Source organism: Salvelinus fontinalis, chromosome 19 (genome assembly GCF_029448725.1).
Source record: "Salvelinus fontinalis isolate EN_2023a chromosome 19, ASM2944872v1, whole genome shotgun sequence".
Taxonomy (NCBI): domain Eukaryota; kingdom Metazoa; phylum Chordata; class Actinopteri; order Salmoniformes; family Salmonidae; genus Salvelinus; species Salvelinus fontinalis.
This window is the reverse complement of record NC_074683.1, coordinates 47,301,397-47,315,118: the sequence shown is the minus strand read 5'-3', so window position 1 is coordinate 47,315,118 and position 13,722 is coordinate 47,301,397. Positions and strand designations below refer to the sequence as shown.

The 13,722-nt window shown below is 38.9% G+C and overlaps 1 protein-coding gene across 1 annotated transcript in view; it reads right to left on the bottom strand.

Moving 5' to 3' along the window:
• The window catches only part of LOC129816864 (mannosyl-oligosaccharide 1,2-alpha-mannosidase IB-like), a 180,846-nt gene extending 169,074 nt beyond the window's left edge, over positions 1-11,772 (bottom strand). Inside the window, exons 1-3 of the mRNA XM_055871799.1 lie at positions 11,195-11,772; positions 10,812-10,868; positions 9,721-10,190 (exon numbers count right to left, since the gene is read on the bottom strand). Coding sequence (XP_055727774.1) covers positions 9,721-10,034 — 314 coding nt within the window. The 5' untranslated portion in view covers positions 10,035-10,190; positions 10,812-10,868; positions 11,195-11,772. The remainder of the gene's footprint in view (positions 1-9,720; positions 10,191-10,811; positions 10,869-11,194) is intronic.
• Positions 11,773-13,722: the final 1,950 nt, after the last annotated feature.

The following is a 13,722-nucleotide window of genomic DNA, read 5'->3' as shown; positions in this document are numbered from 1 at the left end:
TTGAGAAAGGTTAAAATGTTTAAAGGAAATACAGTAAGTTGAAAAGTACACACACTATATATGTAATAAGGCTCCATCCTCCACGTTGTCTTTGAAAAATGTAAGTATTTTTGTTAAAGGAGGGATGTGATTTTAGGAGCCATCAGAAATCATTTGTTTTCTATAAACTTTGCACAGTAAGTAGCCACGCCCGAGTGAGGTCAGAGAGTGTGTCAGCCTGACGGAACCATCCCTTTCGACCAGAGTGTATAAAAGGATTGGTAAAGAAATTAACATTTAGGCCAGAGAGGTGTGTAGCTGCAGCTCACATTCAAAGTGGTTCGAACTCTGAATATCAACAAAGTAGAGGCTAGAAGCTCACCTTCCGGACAATCACTGGTACAGCGGATTAGCTGTCTTAAGTAAAGTATTTAGAAAAGCGAATTTATGTGGGACCATTCTACGACTCTTCAAACCAACGTATTCTACTTCTCTCATCACCACTGAGAACCATCTACACAGCTGGCTAGCCTATCTTCAAATAAGCATCTTCCAGAGCGAGTGGCAGCAGAGTGAGCTCTGCAACTCTGTTCAGGACTACACGACACGTCACCAGATGCCGGGCGTCAGCAGAGGAGAGCAACAGTAGAAGAGACGGGTGGGGGACCCCTTTTGGACAATCAGAGCCTTACATGCGTGCCACGGAAAGGCCCAACACCCTTCCTAAGAAGGCTTGGTTCCTGACAGAGATACATGGTGAAGAAGGCATTTACACGTAAATACATTCATGATTTTACTCCAAACGGGCGGCAGTTCGTGTGCAAAGTATATGATTACTGTGAGAGTAGTTCCTAAAATGTATCAACGATAAGTGTCTCTTCCTTCTCGCTCTTTCCCTCCGTCTCCATCTCCTTTGTAACAAGCTGCCATATGTTTGGTCAGTCCGCTATGGACCTTTTTCGAATGTATTAAGTGTGTATGTTTATCCTTTGTTATCATTTAGTTAGCTAGAAAAAATAAATAATTAAACCAATTTGTGTAGTACTGAATCATAAGTAAGGCTGGGGTTTTTGCAAAAGACCTTTAGAGTATAACTATTTAAACTACCACTCTCGTGGTGCCCCACACTCCTATTGAGTTAATTGTTACATGATTCATTTTTTTTTTTTTTTTTTTATTTTTTTTTAAATCAGGTAACAATTAAAAATTGTTGATTTGATAAATAACAGTCATCAGATTAATGAAAGTAAAGTCACAACTGTTATTTCATAGTTTGGATGTCTTCACTATTATTCTACAATTTAGAAAATATTAAAAAAGAAAAGAAACTCTGGAATGACTAGGTGTGTCAAAACGTCTGGTACTGTGTATGATTGCACGTACAGTTGAAGTCGGAAGTTTACATACACCTTAGCCAAATACATTGAAACTCAGTTTTTCACAATTCCTGACATTTAATCCTAGTAAATATTCTCTGTTTTAGGTCAGTTAGGATCACCACTTTATTTTAAGAATGTGAAATGTCAGAATAATAGTAGAGAGAATGATTTATTTCAGCTATTATTTATTTCATCACATTCCCAGTGGGTCAGAAGTCCATCTTTGAATTTATATGGTGATCGGCCTCTAAACTTTCATAGTATTACCACGACGACCGGTAAAACAGTTAGTCTTTCAATCACTCATGTGTGTATAACATATGAGGAGATGGCACATGGGTACCTGCTTCTATAAACCAATGAGGAGATGGGAGAGGCAGGACTTTCAGCGCGATCTGCATCAGAAATAGAAAGGAGTTCTATTTTAGCACTTGGCATCGCAGACGCTCGTTGGCGAGCGCGAGCAATAATTGAATAACATGGATTTCTAAATTTATTTTGCGATGCTCTCGCACGCGACGTGTCCGGTCTGGTCAGCATGTAACAGAAGCTTCTAAAGCCATGACATCCTTTTCTGGAATTAACCAAGCTGTTTAAAGGCACAGTCAACTTAGTGTATGTAAACTTCTGACCCACTTGAATTGTGACACAGTGAATTATAAGTGAAATAATCTGTCTGTAAACAATTTTCGGAAAAATTACTTGTCATGCACAAAGTAGATGTCCTAACCGACTTGCCCAAACTATAGTTTGTTAACAAGAAATGTGTGGAGTGGTTGAAAAACGAGTTTTAATGACTCCAACCTGAGTGTATGTAAACTTCCGACTTCAACTGTATATACACTACCTTTCAAAAGTTCGGGGTCACTTAGAAATGTCCTTGTTTTTGAAAGAAAAGCTCATTTTTGTCCATTAAAATAACATAAAATTAATCAGAAACAGTGTAGACCATTGGATTTTTTATTAACATGACTAAGTGTAAGCCTATGCAACATTAACCAATTTAAAAACAGTACTGTAGCAATGAGGTTTGTGCAGTAAGCTATAAGCCCATTACATTATCACCACATACTGGCTTTGCTTGAATTTACGTGCTGTTGTTTGGTATATATATATTTTTTTTTATATTTCAAAATTTGAGGTAGGCTATATGATCACACCGGTAATAGATCCATTGTTGTATTACTTGTTAGGCACAGCTGAGTGGAACATACATTTAAATAATTTGCTTTTTATTTTACTGGGCTGATGGTGCCTGCATCTGATGGTCAGTCTCAGCGTCGAAACAGCAGACTGAGGGCCCATCTCTAAACATCACTCCACTCTCCTTTTCCTCCACTGACACTGATCAATAAGGGAGTCTTCCAGCTGATGGCGAAACTCGAGTTGCACCACATTATTTCTGCCTCATGCACAAATTCATGTTGTTACTCATATGAAGAGAGAAAGTGAAATATTCATTGATATTAAAAAAGACACAAGCCGCTAATAATAACAACAACGCAAGCCTAGAGATACACTTTCCTACTCATTCATTACTGCTGCAGTCCTGCTTGTAGCACTGAGTGGAAATAGGAAGAACGTGCATTTTATGGCTTATAAAAATGTTGAATACAAAGTGTTGACAGTGCGGAGTAAGAACTTAACATGAACTCACTCATAAAAAGACAAGCTCTTTGCTGTATTCGTTGACAGTCTCTCTTGTCATGGTTATAAAGGTTTTGAAATCTCACAGTATCAATTTTGCCGTAGCTTGCTTTATGCCTGCAACGTTACTGCAGACTCGGTCATCTAAGCAATCTGATTGGCCAGCAGTAGGCCTATAACGCCTACTGCTATAACGCCTATAACATTATGTCCTCTCCAGGCCCACCGGGAAGGCAGAGTTTGTACCTCCAGACACATGAAATTGCAACAGTTTGCCTACCCCGGGACGCAGGGCAGCTGAATTGGCTGCACCTACCACCAACAGCCCGAGACAAATAAAATGTTAAAAAGGAACACAAGGCTTTATCTTTGTTTTTTTTACAGAAATGTTTGGCGATCGACTAGAAATGCCTTGGAGATCGACCGGTTGGTGACCACTGGTGTAGACATTGTTAATGTTGTAAATAACTACTGTAGCTGGAAACTGCAGATTTTTTATGGAATATCTACATATGCGTACAGATGACCATTATCAGCAACCTTCACTCCTGTGTTTCAATGACATGTTGTGTTAACTAATCCAAGTTAATCATTTTAAAAGGCTAATTGATCATTAGAAAAGCCTTTTGCAATTATGTTAGCACAGCTGAAAACGGTTGTTCTAATTAAAGAAGCAATAAAACTGGCCTTCTTTAAACTAGTTCAGTATCTGGAGCATCAGCATTTGTGGGTTCGATTACAGGCTCAAAATGGCCAAAAACTTTTCTTCTGAAACTCGTCAGTCTATTCTTGTTCTGAAAAATGAAGGCTATTCCATGTGAGAAATTGCCAAGAAACTGAAGATCTCGTACAATGCTGTGTACTACTCCCTTCACAGAATAGCGCAAACTGGCTATAACCAGAACAGAAAGAGGAGTGGGAGGCCCCGGTGCACAACTGAGCAAGAGGACAAGTATATTAGAGTGTCTAGTTTGAGAAACAGACGCCTCACATGTCCTCAACTGGCAGCTTCATTAAATAGTACCCGCAAAACACCAGTCTCAACGTCAATAGTGAAGAGGTGACTCCGGGAAATAAAAATAGCTATCTTTTTTAAATTGTGGTTATCAAAACAGTTTTTAGCACACGATTGCATTCATAATTGTTATTTGTTGTGCAATGACTGGGCTTATAAAAGCACGTTTCACTCCAATAACAGCAGTTGTGATTTTTAGGCGCTGCTCTTGTGCTGTCTGACATGTGATAGGTAATTCCGCTCCTCAAACAAGGCTCTGTATGCTGTGTGCGTGGGATAAATAAAATACATGAAGACTAACGAAAATACACAAGCACCAATTTAATTCCACTAAAGGCAAATTAACCTATAGCCCAGTAAGAATGATCGGTCAAATGTATTCTTGTGTTTCAACTTGCATTTAAAATTGATTAAATTAAGATTTTGTGTCACTGGCCTGCACAGTTGAATGGCTGTGATAGGAGAAAACTGAGGATGGATCAATAACATTGTAGTTACTCCAAAATACTAACCTAAATGACAGTGTGAAAAGAAGGAAGCCGGTAGAGAATACAAATATTCCAAAACATGCAATGTTTGGGGAAAATCCACACAACACATCACTGAGTACCACTCTTCATATTTTCAAGCATAATGCATCATGTGAAGGGTATGCTTGTAATCGTTATGGACTGGGGAGTTTTTCAGGATAAAACTAAAACTATAGAGCTAAGCACAGGCAAAATACTAGAGGAAAACCTGGTTCAGTCCGCTTTCCAACAGACACTAGGAGACAAATTCACCTTTCATCAGGGCAATAATCAAAAACACAAGGCCAACTATACACTGGAGTTGCTTACCAAGACAACATTGAATGTTCCTGAGTGGCCTAGTTACAGTTTTGACTTAAATCTGCTGGAAAATCTATGTCAAGACTTGAAAATGGCTGTCTAGCAATGAGCAAAGGACAGCAACCAACTTGACAGAGCTTGAAGAATTTTTAAAAGAATAATGTACAATCCAGGTGTGCAAAAAGCTTGACTTACCCAGAGAGACTCACAACTGTAATCACTGCCAAAGATGATTCTAACATGTATTGACTGGGTGTCAAATCTTATGTAAAATAGATATTTCTGCATTTCATTTTCAATAACTTTGTAACAATTTCTAAAACCATGTTTTCCCTCTGTCATTATGGGGTATTGAGTATAGATAGGTAAAATAAAAAAATCTGCTTTCATTTGACATGCGTCTATGAACTTCACATTGGTGCTCATGGGTCCTTTTACATGGAAATGAACCTCACTAACATGCAATGATGATGTTTTTTGCCATGGCTGAGTCAGCTGCTTAAAATGCAAAGTCGAAAACATTTCAATGAGCTGTGAGTGACAAACACTCTAAACAAATTAATGAATTGTTATGAGAGGTTAAACGCAGTGGCCTTTCAAAACTCTTCATGTAGATAAACTATATCCCATCTCCTCAAACCGACACCTTCTTGCAATGCAAACTCACCCATCAGACTGAATTTTTTTTATTTCATAAATACAAAATAATAACTATTGCAGTATTGTTCACATTGACATGTACCACTTATGATCTTGGCCTCGTCTCTTCTCAGACATCAAACGACAATAAATAAGCTATGGCAAATTTTCGGACAAATTCAAATGTGCCAAAAGGGGAGGGTGGTGGCAACACCGAGATCCCTGCTGAGTGAGAGGCAGAGAAAAAGCTTTAACATTCGCTACTCTATACAACTAACAACTGTTTTCACAAATGTCCGCACCTGTTCGGACAAATCCGCCTTACCCACCTCTCTCACAGACAGGAAGTAAACAGGGACTCTGCTTTTTGTAATAACAAGTTACAGGTAAATCTAAACATTAACTTCTTGCGACTACAGGGGGTGCTGTTTTCTCATTAGCATAATTGCATTATAGATTAAACGGCTTCCTACTAAATTCTTGCTCGTACAATATGCATATTATTACTATTATTGGATAGAAAACACACTCTAGTTTCTATAGGCGTTGGAATTTTGTCTCTGAGTGGAACAGAACTCATTCTACAGCAATTTCCCTGACATGGAGTCAGATTTCACACATTTTGGCCCCTGATCTGGAGTCAGTTTAAAGGCCACTGTGAACGCTATCAGGATACGGACACTGCTTACGTCTTCCCCTGGATGCCTTTACGTGATGACGATTTGAATGGTATCGATTGCGCAATCACAGCCCCTATAAAACAAAAACACGTGTAGGTAGGAACTCTTTTCCAGATGCGTCGGGCGCCCGGTGGACACCGACCTGCTCTTTTTCCAAGCATTAGTGTAGCCAGTTATATTTCTCCGGTCATGTTTCTACTCGTTATAGGAGTTAAAAACATCATAAGGTAGTTAATTTAAACCGTTTTATAGCAATTTATATCCGTTTTGTGCGATTTTGGGACATTTATTTCTGAGACACTGTGAATCTCTGGGCACGGTTCCAGTTCATGCCGAACGCAATGGGCATTTCTACATGGCAAGAGGACAGCTTTCGACCAAAAGACGATTTGACCCAAGAAAGGATTCTTTGCCCAAGATTCTGATGGAAGAACAGCTCAAAGTAGGAACAATTTATTATGATAAATCGTGTTTCTGTCGAAAAATGTTAATGCTTATGACGCCATCTTATTAGACGTAGCTTCGCTTGGCGCAAACTGTATTGAAAAGTAAGGATAATTAAAGAAAATGTAAATCAGCGATTGTATTAAGATTTAAATTGTCTATCAATCGCTGTCCACCCTATATTTTTTAGTCACGTTTATGAGTATTTATGTATACGACTAGATCACTGTCTAATATGGCGCACGACATTGTCTGACCAGCTGGGCAACTTTTGTCATTGTCTAACCATGATTTTGGTGGCTAAATATGCACATTTTCGAACAAACTGTATATGTATGTTGTAATGTGATGTTACAGGATTGTCATCTGAAGAATTATGAGAAGGTTAGTGAAAAAATTAATATATTTTGGCGATGTTTACGTTATCGCTCTCTTTGGCTAGAATCAATGCTCTGGTAACGTTTGCATATGTGGTATGCTAATATAACGATTTATTGTGTTTTCGCTGTAAGACACTTAGAAAATCTGAAATATTGTCTGTATTCACAGGATCTGTGTCTTTCGATTAGTGTATGCTGTGTATTTTTACGAAATGTTTGATGATTAGTAGTTAGGTAAACACGTTGCTCATTGTAATTATTCTAGTCCATTTGTGACGGTGGGTGCAATTGTAAACTATGATATCTACCTGAAATATGCACATTTTTCTAACAAAACCTATCCTATACCATAAATATGTTATCAGACTGTCATCTGATGAGGTTTTTTCTTGGTTAGTGGCTATCAATATCTTAGTTTAGCCGAATTGGTGATAGCACCTGATGGAGTAAGAAACTGATGGAGTTAGAAAAGTGGTGTCTTTTGCTAACGTGGTTAGCTAATAGATTTACATATTTTGTCTTCCCTGTAAAACATTTTAAAAATCTGAAATGGTGGCTTTATTCACAGGATCTGTATCTTTCATTAGGTGTCTTGGACTTGTGATTTAATGATATTTAGATGCTACTATTTAATTGTGACGCTATGCTAGCGATGCTAATCAGTGTGGGGGGGTGGGGGTGCTCCCGGACCCGGGGTAGGTGCTCGTTAGAGGTTAAAGTAGGTTAAAAGCATTATATAAGGAGCAAGCTAGTTACTAAAATCCTAGTAGTGCCCTACTTTCATTCTGTGTGAAGCCATTACACACACATATTTAAATTCCGGACTCTTGATATTGCTCATTCTGATATTTCTTTATTTTTATTTGTGAAAAAATAATTAACACCACCACTGCTCTTCACGCTGAGCTGGGACAGAACTACAAGGGTGTGTGTCTTCATTCAACAGGTAAATGAGTTGAGCAGTCAGTAGAGGCAAATGTCAGTGATATGCATCCTGCACACATATCCATTAATAACCTCCTGAAGCTAGGGGGCAGAATTTCTATGTTTGGAAAAATAACATTCCCAATGTAAACTGCCTATTTCTCAGGTCCAGATGCTATAATATGCATATAATTGACAGAGTAGGATAGAAAACACTCTAAAGTTTCCAAACTGTCAAAATATTGTCTGTGAGTATAACAGAACTGACTTTGCAGGCAAAAACCTGAGGGAATCCAACCCGGAAGTGACTTTTATTTTGAGAAATCACTGTTCCATTGCCTGCCTTTCGTCCATTTAAAGGGATATCAACCAGATTCCTTTTCCAATGACTTCCTCAGGCTGTGAACAGTCTTTAGACATAGTTTCAAGCTTTTATTGTGAAAAATTAGCGAGATTTATCAAAATGCGTCAGTGGATAGACGGATGACCTTGCATTAGTACATGCGCGCGACACTGGTTGCTCGACACTTTCTTTCTCTCCAGTATTGAATAGTTTACAGTCCGGTTGAAATATGATCCGATTATTGATGTTAAAAACAACCTGAGGATTGATTATTAAAAACGTTTGACATGTTTCTACGAACTTTACGGATACTATTTGGAATTTTCGTCAAGCCTTGATGACCTGCCTAAGGCTGTGGAATACTGAACATAACGCACCAAACAAATGGAGGTTTTTTGATATAAAAATAATCTTTATCGAACAAAAGGAACATTTATTGTGCAACTGGGAGTCTCGTGAGTGCAAACATCCAAAGATCATCAAAGGTAAACGATACATTTTATTACTTTTCTGGCTTTCGTGACCAATCTACATTGCTGCTAGGTGTTTTTAATGTTTTGTCTAGTGATCGATAAACTCACACAAACGCTCGGATTACTTTCGCTGTAAAGCATATTTTCAAAACCTGACATGACAGGTGGATTAACAACAAGCTAAGCTGTGTTTTGCTATATTGCACTTGTGATTTCATGAATATAAATATTTGTAGCAATTTTTTTTGAATTTGGCGCTCTGCAATTCAGCGGTTGTTGATGAAAACGATCCCGCTAAAGGGATCCGTGCGTCAAGAAGTTTAAGGCTAGAGGAAGCTCTTACTGTGTTGCTTTCTGTGACCCTCCCTCACCCCTAGGTGTTTCCCACCTGGCTATTTAGTCATGTGACACTGTGCTCAGGTTGCTCTTGAATAAGACCTGTGGACACATTTTGCTGGAGATAAGGAAGAGACACATACACAGAGAGAGAGAGAGATGGAGAGAGACAGAGACACAGAGAGAAAGAGACAGAGAGGAGAGTGAGACAGATCTATTATGTACAGTGCCTTGCAAAAGTATTCGGACCCCTTGGCACATTTTATTGTGTTACAAAGTGAAATTAAAATGGATTTGTCATTGTCAAAAATCTGCAAAAAATATTATATAATGTCAAAGTTTTAAAGATGAATAAAAATGTAATAAATTAAATATAGTCGTTACATAAATCAATTTGTATTACTCTTTGTAAGACAAAATGTGAAGAAATCAAAATACTTTTGCAAGGTACTGTAAATCCTACTGAGGGCCCAATAAGCTGTTGAGTTCTTCATATAGAGGAGCAAAGAAAAAAGGTTGCAAGTCTTCCATTTTTCTTCATAACTTTGGAGATTACACTTTTGCACTTTGTAGTGCATTTCAATTCATACTGACATGTGTAAAGCAGAGGCAACAACACTAGACAGGTGTGCATTCTTCAACATCTCTTACCTGTGTCTGTGTTCATCGTGGCCCCCCTGTCCATGTATGACCACCTGTCCACTAGGATGCTTAGCCCCCTTGGGTGCCTCAATATGCGGAATCAGCACATCTTCCAAGCCCAGGTCAAAGCGCTTGTGTTTTGAGTTGTCCGGGAGGAAGAAGAAAGCCCCAAAGCATAAAGTGATGAAGGCACTGAGGATGAGGAGGAGGATAAACTTCTCTGAGAGCCTCAGAGTGGCCCTGTGGTGTGGGAAAGAGGCAGCGCCGGGTGACAGGGTGGGTATCCTGCGGCCCGACAGTGGCAGTAGAGCTGGTGTGGTCATGTTGGACTGTAGAAATTACCTCAGGGTGGACAAATGTCACGGCTGTATTATCTTATGCTGTATTATCTCATTCCGGCGGCGAGTACGTGTCCAGAAATCAAGTGTTGAGATCCCTCAGTGAAGTGACTGGTCACGATTGAATTTATGTTTTTTATTCTGAAATTGAAGGAGAGAGTTATGAGGACAGGGCAGGTATATTATTGGTACATACCATACACTCTTTGGTTCATTAGCCTGAACAATACCTGTCTTTACAGTTTGAATAATCATCACAAAATATAGCAATGAGGCTTTTAAGTCAGTAACACCAAATCATTAACCTTACAAAAGACCTAGGAACCTGCACATCTGACTTTGGGAGTAACTGTATTTTGAATAAGCACAATCTGTTAGTCCATAAGGATTAACTGCCCATACAGAATGTACTGTATTCATTGAACGCAATTATAAAGCACAAGGAAACGTTTCCAATGAGAATGGGCAGAGAGTCGGCCTTTATGTCAACCCTGTTTGAAAAGGGAAAGATACTTTCAGGTAGGCAGGCTAAAGGTTACATCAAATAGTGATACGTAGCTAGATGGCAAAATCACCTGCGTGAGCGCGTGATACCATCACACCACCAATGCACATCACCTCCACTTATCAGTGATATCCCTGAAATCTAATGCGATACATATTTCCATTGCAGTACCTAATATAATAGTGTAATAGTAATTGTAAGCAAAGTCACACTTAAAAATATCTAATAAGCATAATTGTGGAGGAAACAAATCTTACCGTGCAAATTCTGTCATTCTGATCCATGTTCTTCGGTTGTGATCCGAACACTATGAGCTGAATAAACAACGACAGAATCAAAACCAACTCGAAATATTTTGTTAATGCCTAACTAACACATATTGTAAGTTCATTTAACAGGACAGTTATTAGGCTTTCAAATAGTGAAACGTTTGAATCAGATATTGTCGCATCATCGACAAGGTTCTAATACAGATATACATACATTCTCCCTTGACCATTTCAATAGTAGCAAAATAAGTGTTAAAATGACACCTAGCTAGCTACTTATGTTCCTGTTAAATTACGTGGTTAAAAATCGGTCTTGTCTTGCTAATTTGTATAAATATTCCCAATATACTGTATTTTATCAGCTTCCTCACCCGGGCCTGCGTCTGATATCGCGCAGCGTCTCCACAGAATACCAAATTCATCCACTGAATTGACTGGCTTGGCTAGCCATCTAGCCAGTTAAATTACTAATGGAGAAAAGCAATAACATTAACTTAGCTAACTGATTAAACACATATATGTGCACCCGCAATATTGTATTGTAATATTAGCTAGCTACGTTTCTCGGATATGTTGAGGTTAGGAAAATAGTTGGCCTGCTAAAGACTGCGCCTTTTTCTGTAAAGGCATCTGGCTAGCTAGCTACTGTTAGCAAGCTGGCTAGCTATCCTCCTGAGGCAGTCCGTTACGATATTTCGCCGCTGCTGCATCACTTCAATAATGCCTTTGAGTAAATCGGTGACAGACATGCATCCTAGTCCACCGTCTCCAAATAGCCGTGTTCAGAAATGTATTCGGGTAACTCGCTATCTATGATTTCATTTTGTAGTTTGCTTTCCCTTTGCTCATTTCATTCTTGATAGCTCTACAGCTATCTAAATAGCTAGCCTCTGTCAAGGGATGTTGATACTGCTGCAACTCTACAACGAACGACGGCTCCTCCCACAATCTCGAACATCGACTACCCAGCCTGGTACATGTAGGGAGCGTCTATTAATTACAAAAGTATTTTTGCAACGTGTTTTATTTGTATTTATTTAAATATGCAGGTCCGTTTTGCAACGTGTATGTCTGTGTGATTTAGCACTGACTGTACTTTGTAGCTAGTCCTTGTATTAAAAAATTATTTGTATTGCATGTGAAAGACTACATTGCACAATGGCTGAATATGGATCTATCAATTAGTGCTTTGCAAGGTAGCCTGGTTCTGTTTCCCAACCAGAGAGCGAGATACTTGGCCTATCCACGGGGAGTATGAGACCATAGGTTTACTGGTAAAATGAACATGAGGGGTCAGGATGGAAGCTCATTCACTCCACGAAAAATAAATACAATTTTTGATGCAATATCAACATTTCAAGATAGTAGAACATACTTATAGGAAATGTTTCTTCATTTGTAATATTGCGTGGTGCTTTCAGAGGTGGCACCACATATAAATAAATCAGCTGTAAAACAGTTTTATATGGGCTATGATGGGACCAGATTTTTTCTAACCTGGTCATGGTTTTACAAAAAACTAGACAACAACTGCGATTGGACAATATAACTAACAGGGCTGAGCTTGCTTTATGCAGGGTTGCATCATGTAGGCCTTTGCATCTGTAATTTAAAAGTTACTCACACAATATGTCATCACTTTTCTGTTGATTGATGCATTCCAGTAAATAATTTTGGATTAATAAAGTCTAGGTAGCTTAGCCAACCAAAGTTTGAATATAAACCAAAATTGATCACATTCACATTTTCTCTTAAAACAAATAAATAGCCCTATTTTATGGTATAAATATACAGCTTAGGCTATGAATACATGATGTTACCACTTCGTTTCCCTTGGCCAGAGGGTATCAGAGAGCATAGGCTTCTCTAGGCTACCTGCAGCTGATCAAACTGAAGATCGGATTAATTGTGCATGAGTTTTCAACCCTTTTGTGTCAATATTTTTTATCAAACTGAATCAAAAGTGTTGGGGCAAATGCCGGCGGCACTGCTTTCCTGATCTCTGCAACGTGGATAGATGGAAATTGCCACACAATGCTACAGATTATGAAACATATCCTATATGTATGTTCTACCATCTCGAAAGGTTGACTTAAAAAAAAATGATATTAACTTAGTATTAAAATTAAAATGATGGCAAGAATGAGCTTCAATACTTCAGGGGTACTCAGGGCAGAGAAATTGAGTTGGTGGTACAGTAACCTAAAAAGGTTGGGAACCATTGGCCTAGTCCCGGAAATTCCAGACTTAGGGCCCTAGGGCAACATTGTTAACATTGTGGGAGACAACCCATCTGCCTAGGGAAACTATTTGCAAGGCCTTCAGTTAAGGGCAAGGGAATTATGGGAAAGTGGATGTTTTTTTAAGTGTCGAAAACAACGTTGTAATTGTGTAGAAAGACATTTAGTGGCACGTGATCCTAGATCCTATAAAATACACTTAGAAAATGCACTCTCTTGTTGCCTACCATTGGGCAACAGCGCACAGTTAATCATCTTCAGTCTGTCAGTTTATAATCAGAGTGCTACTTTTGACCCCGACTCCCAGACAAAATGTGTTTTCTGCCCACTTTTACACCAAGTCTGAAAATATTGCTTCAGTCTTTGACTTTAAACATAGTGTATAAGTTGTGATAATGGTTGTGTTGTCTTGTCTGCTCATTTTATAGTATGTCAGAGGGGGGCTGGAGTGAAGATCTTTTGACACATTATAAGGTAAATCCATCTTGAAACGCAGTCACGTCCTGCTGAGTGGGGGGACAGAGCCCAAGTCAGTCAGTGGGTCCTTGAGTTGCCATTAGCTCAGGCCCCACTCCGCACCACAGGGCGGATTTATGTGACACCCCTTACTGAGTAAATTAGTAGTGTGGTGCTGTGGCACAGAGTGTGCCGTAATCACT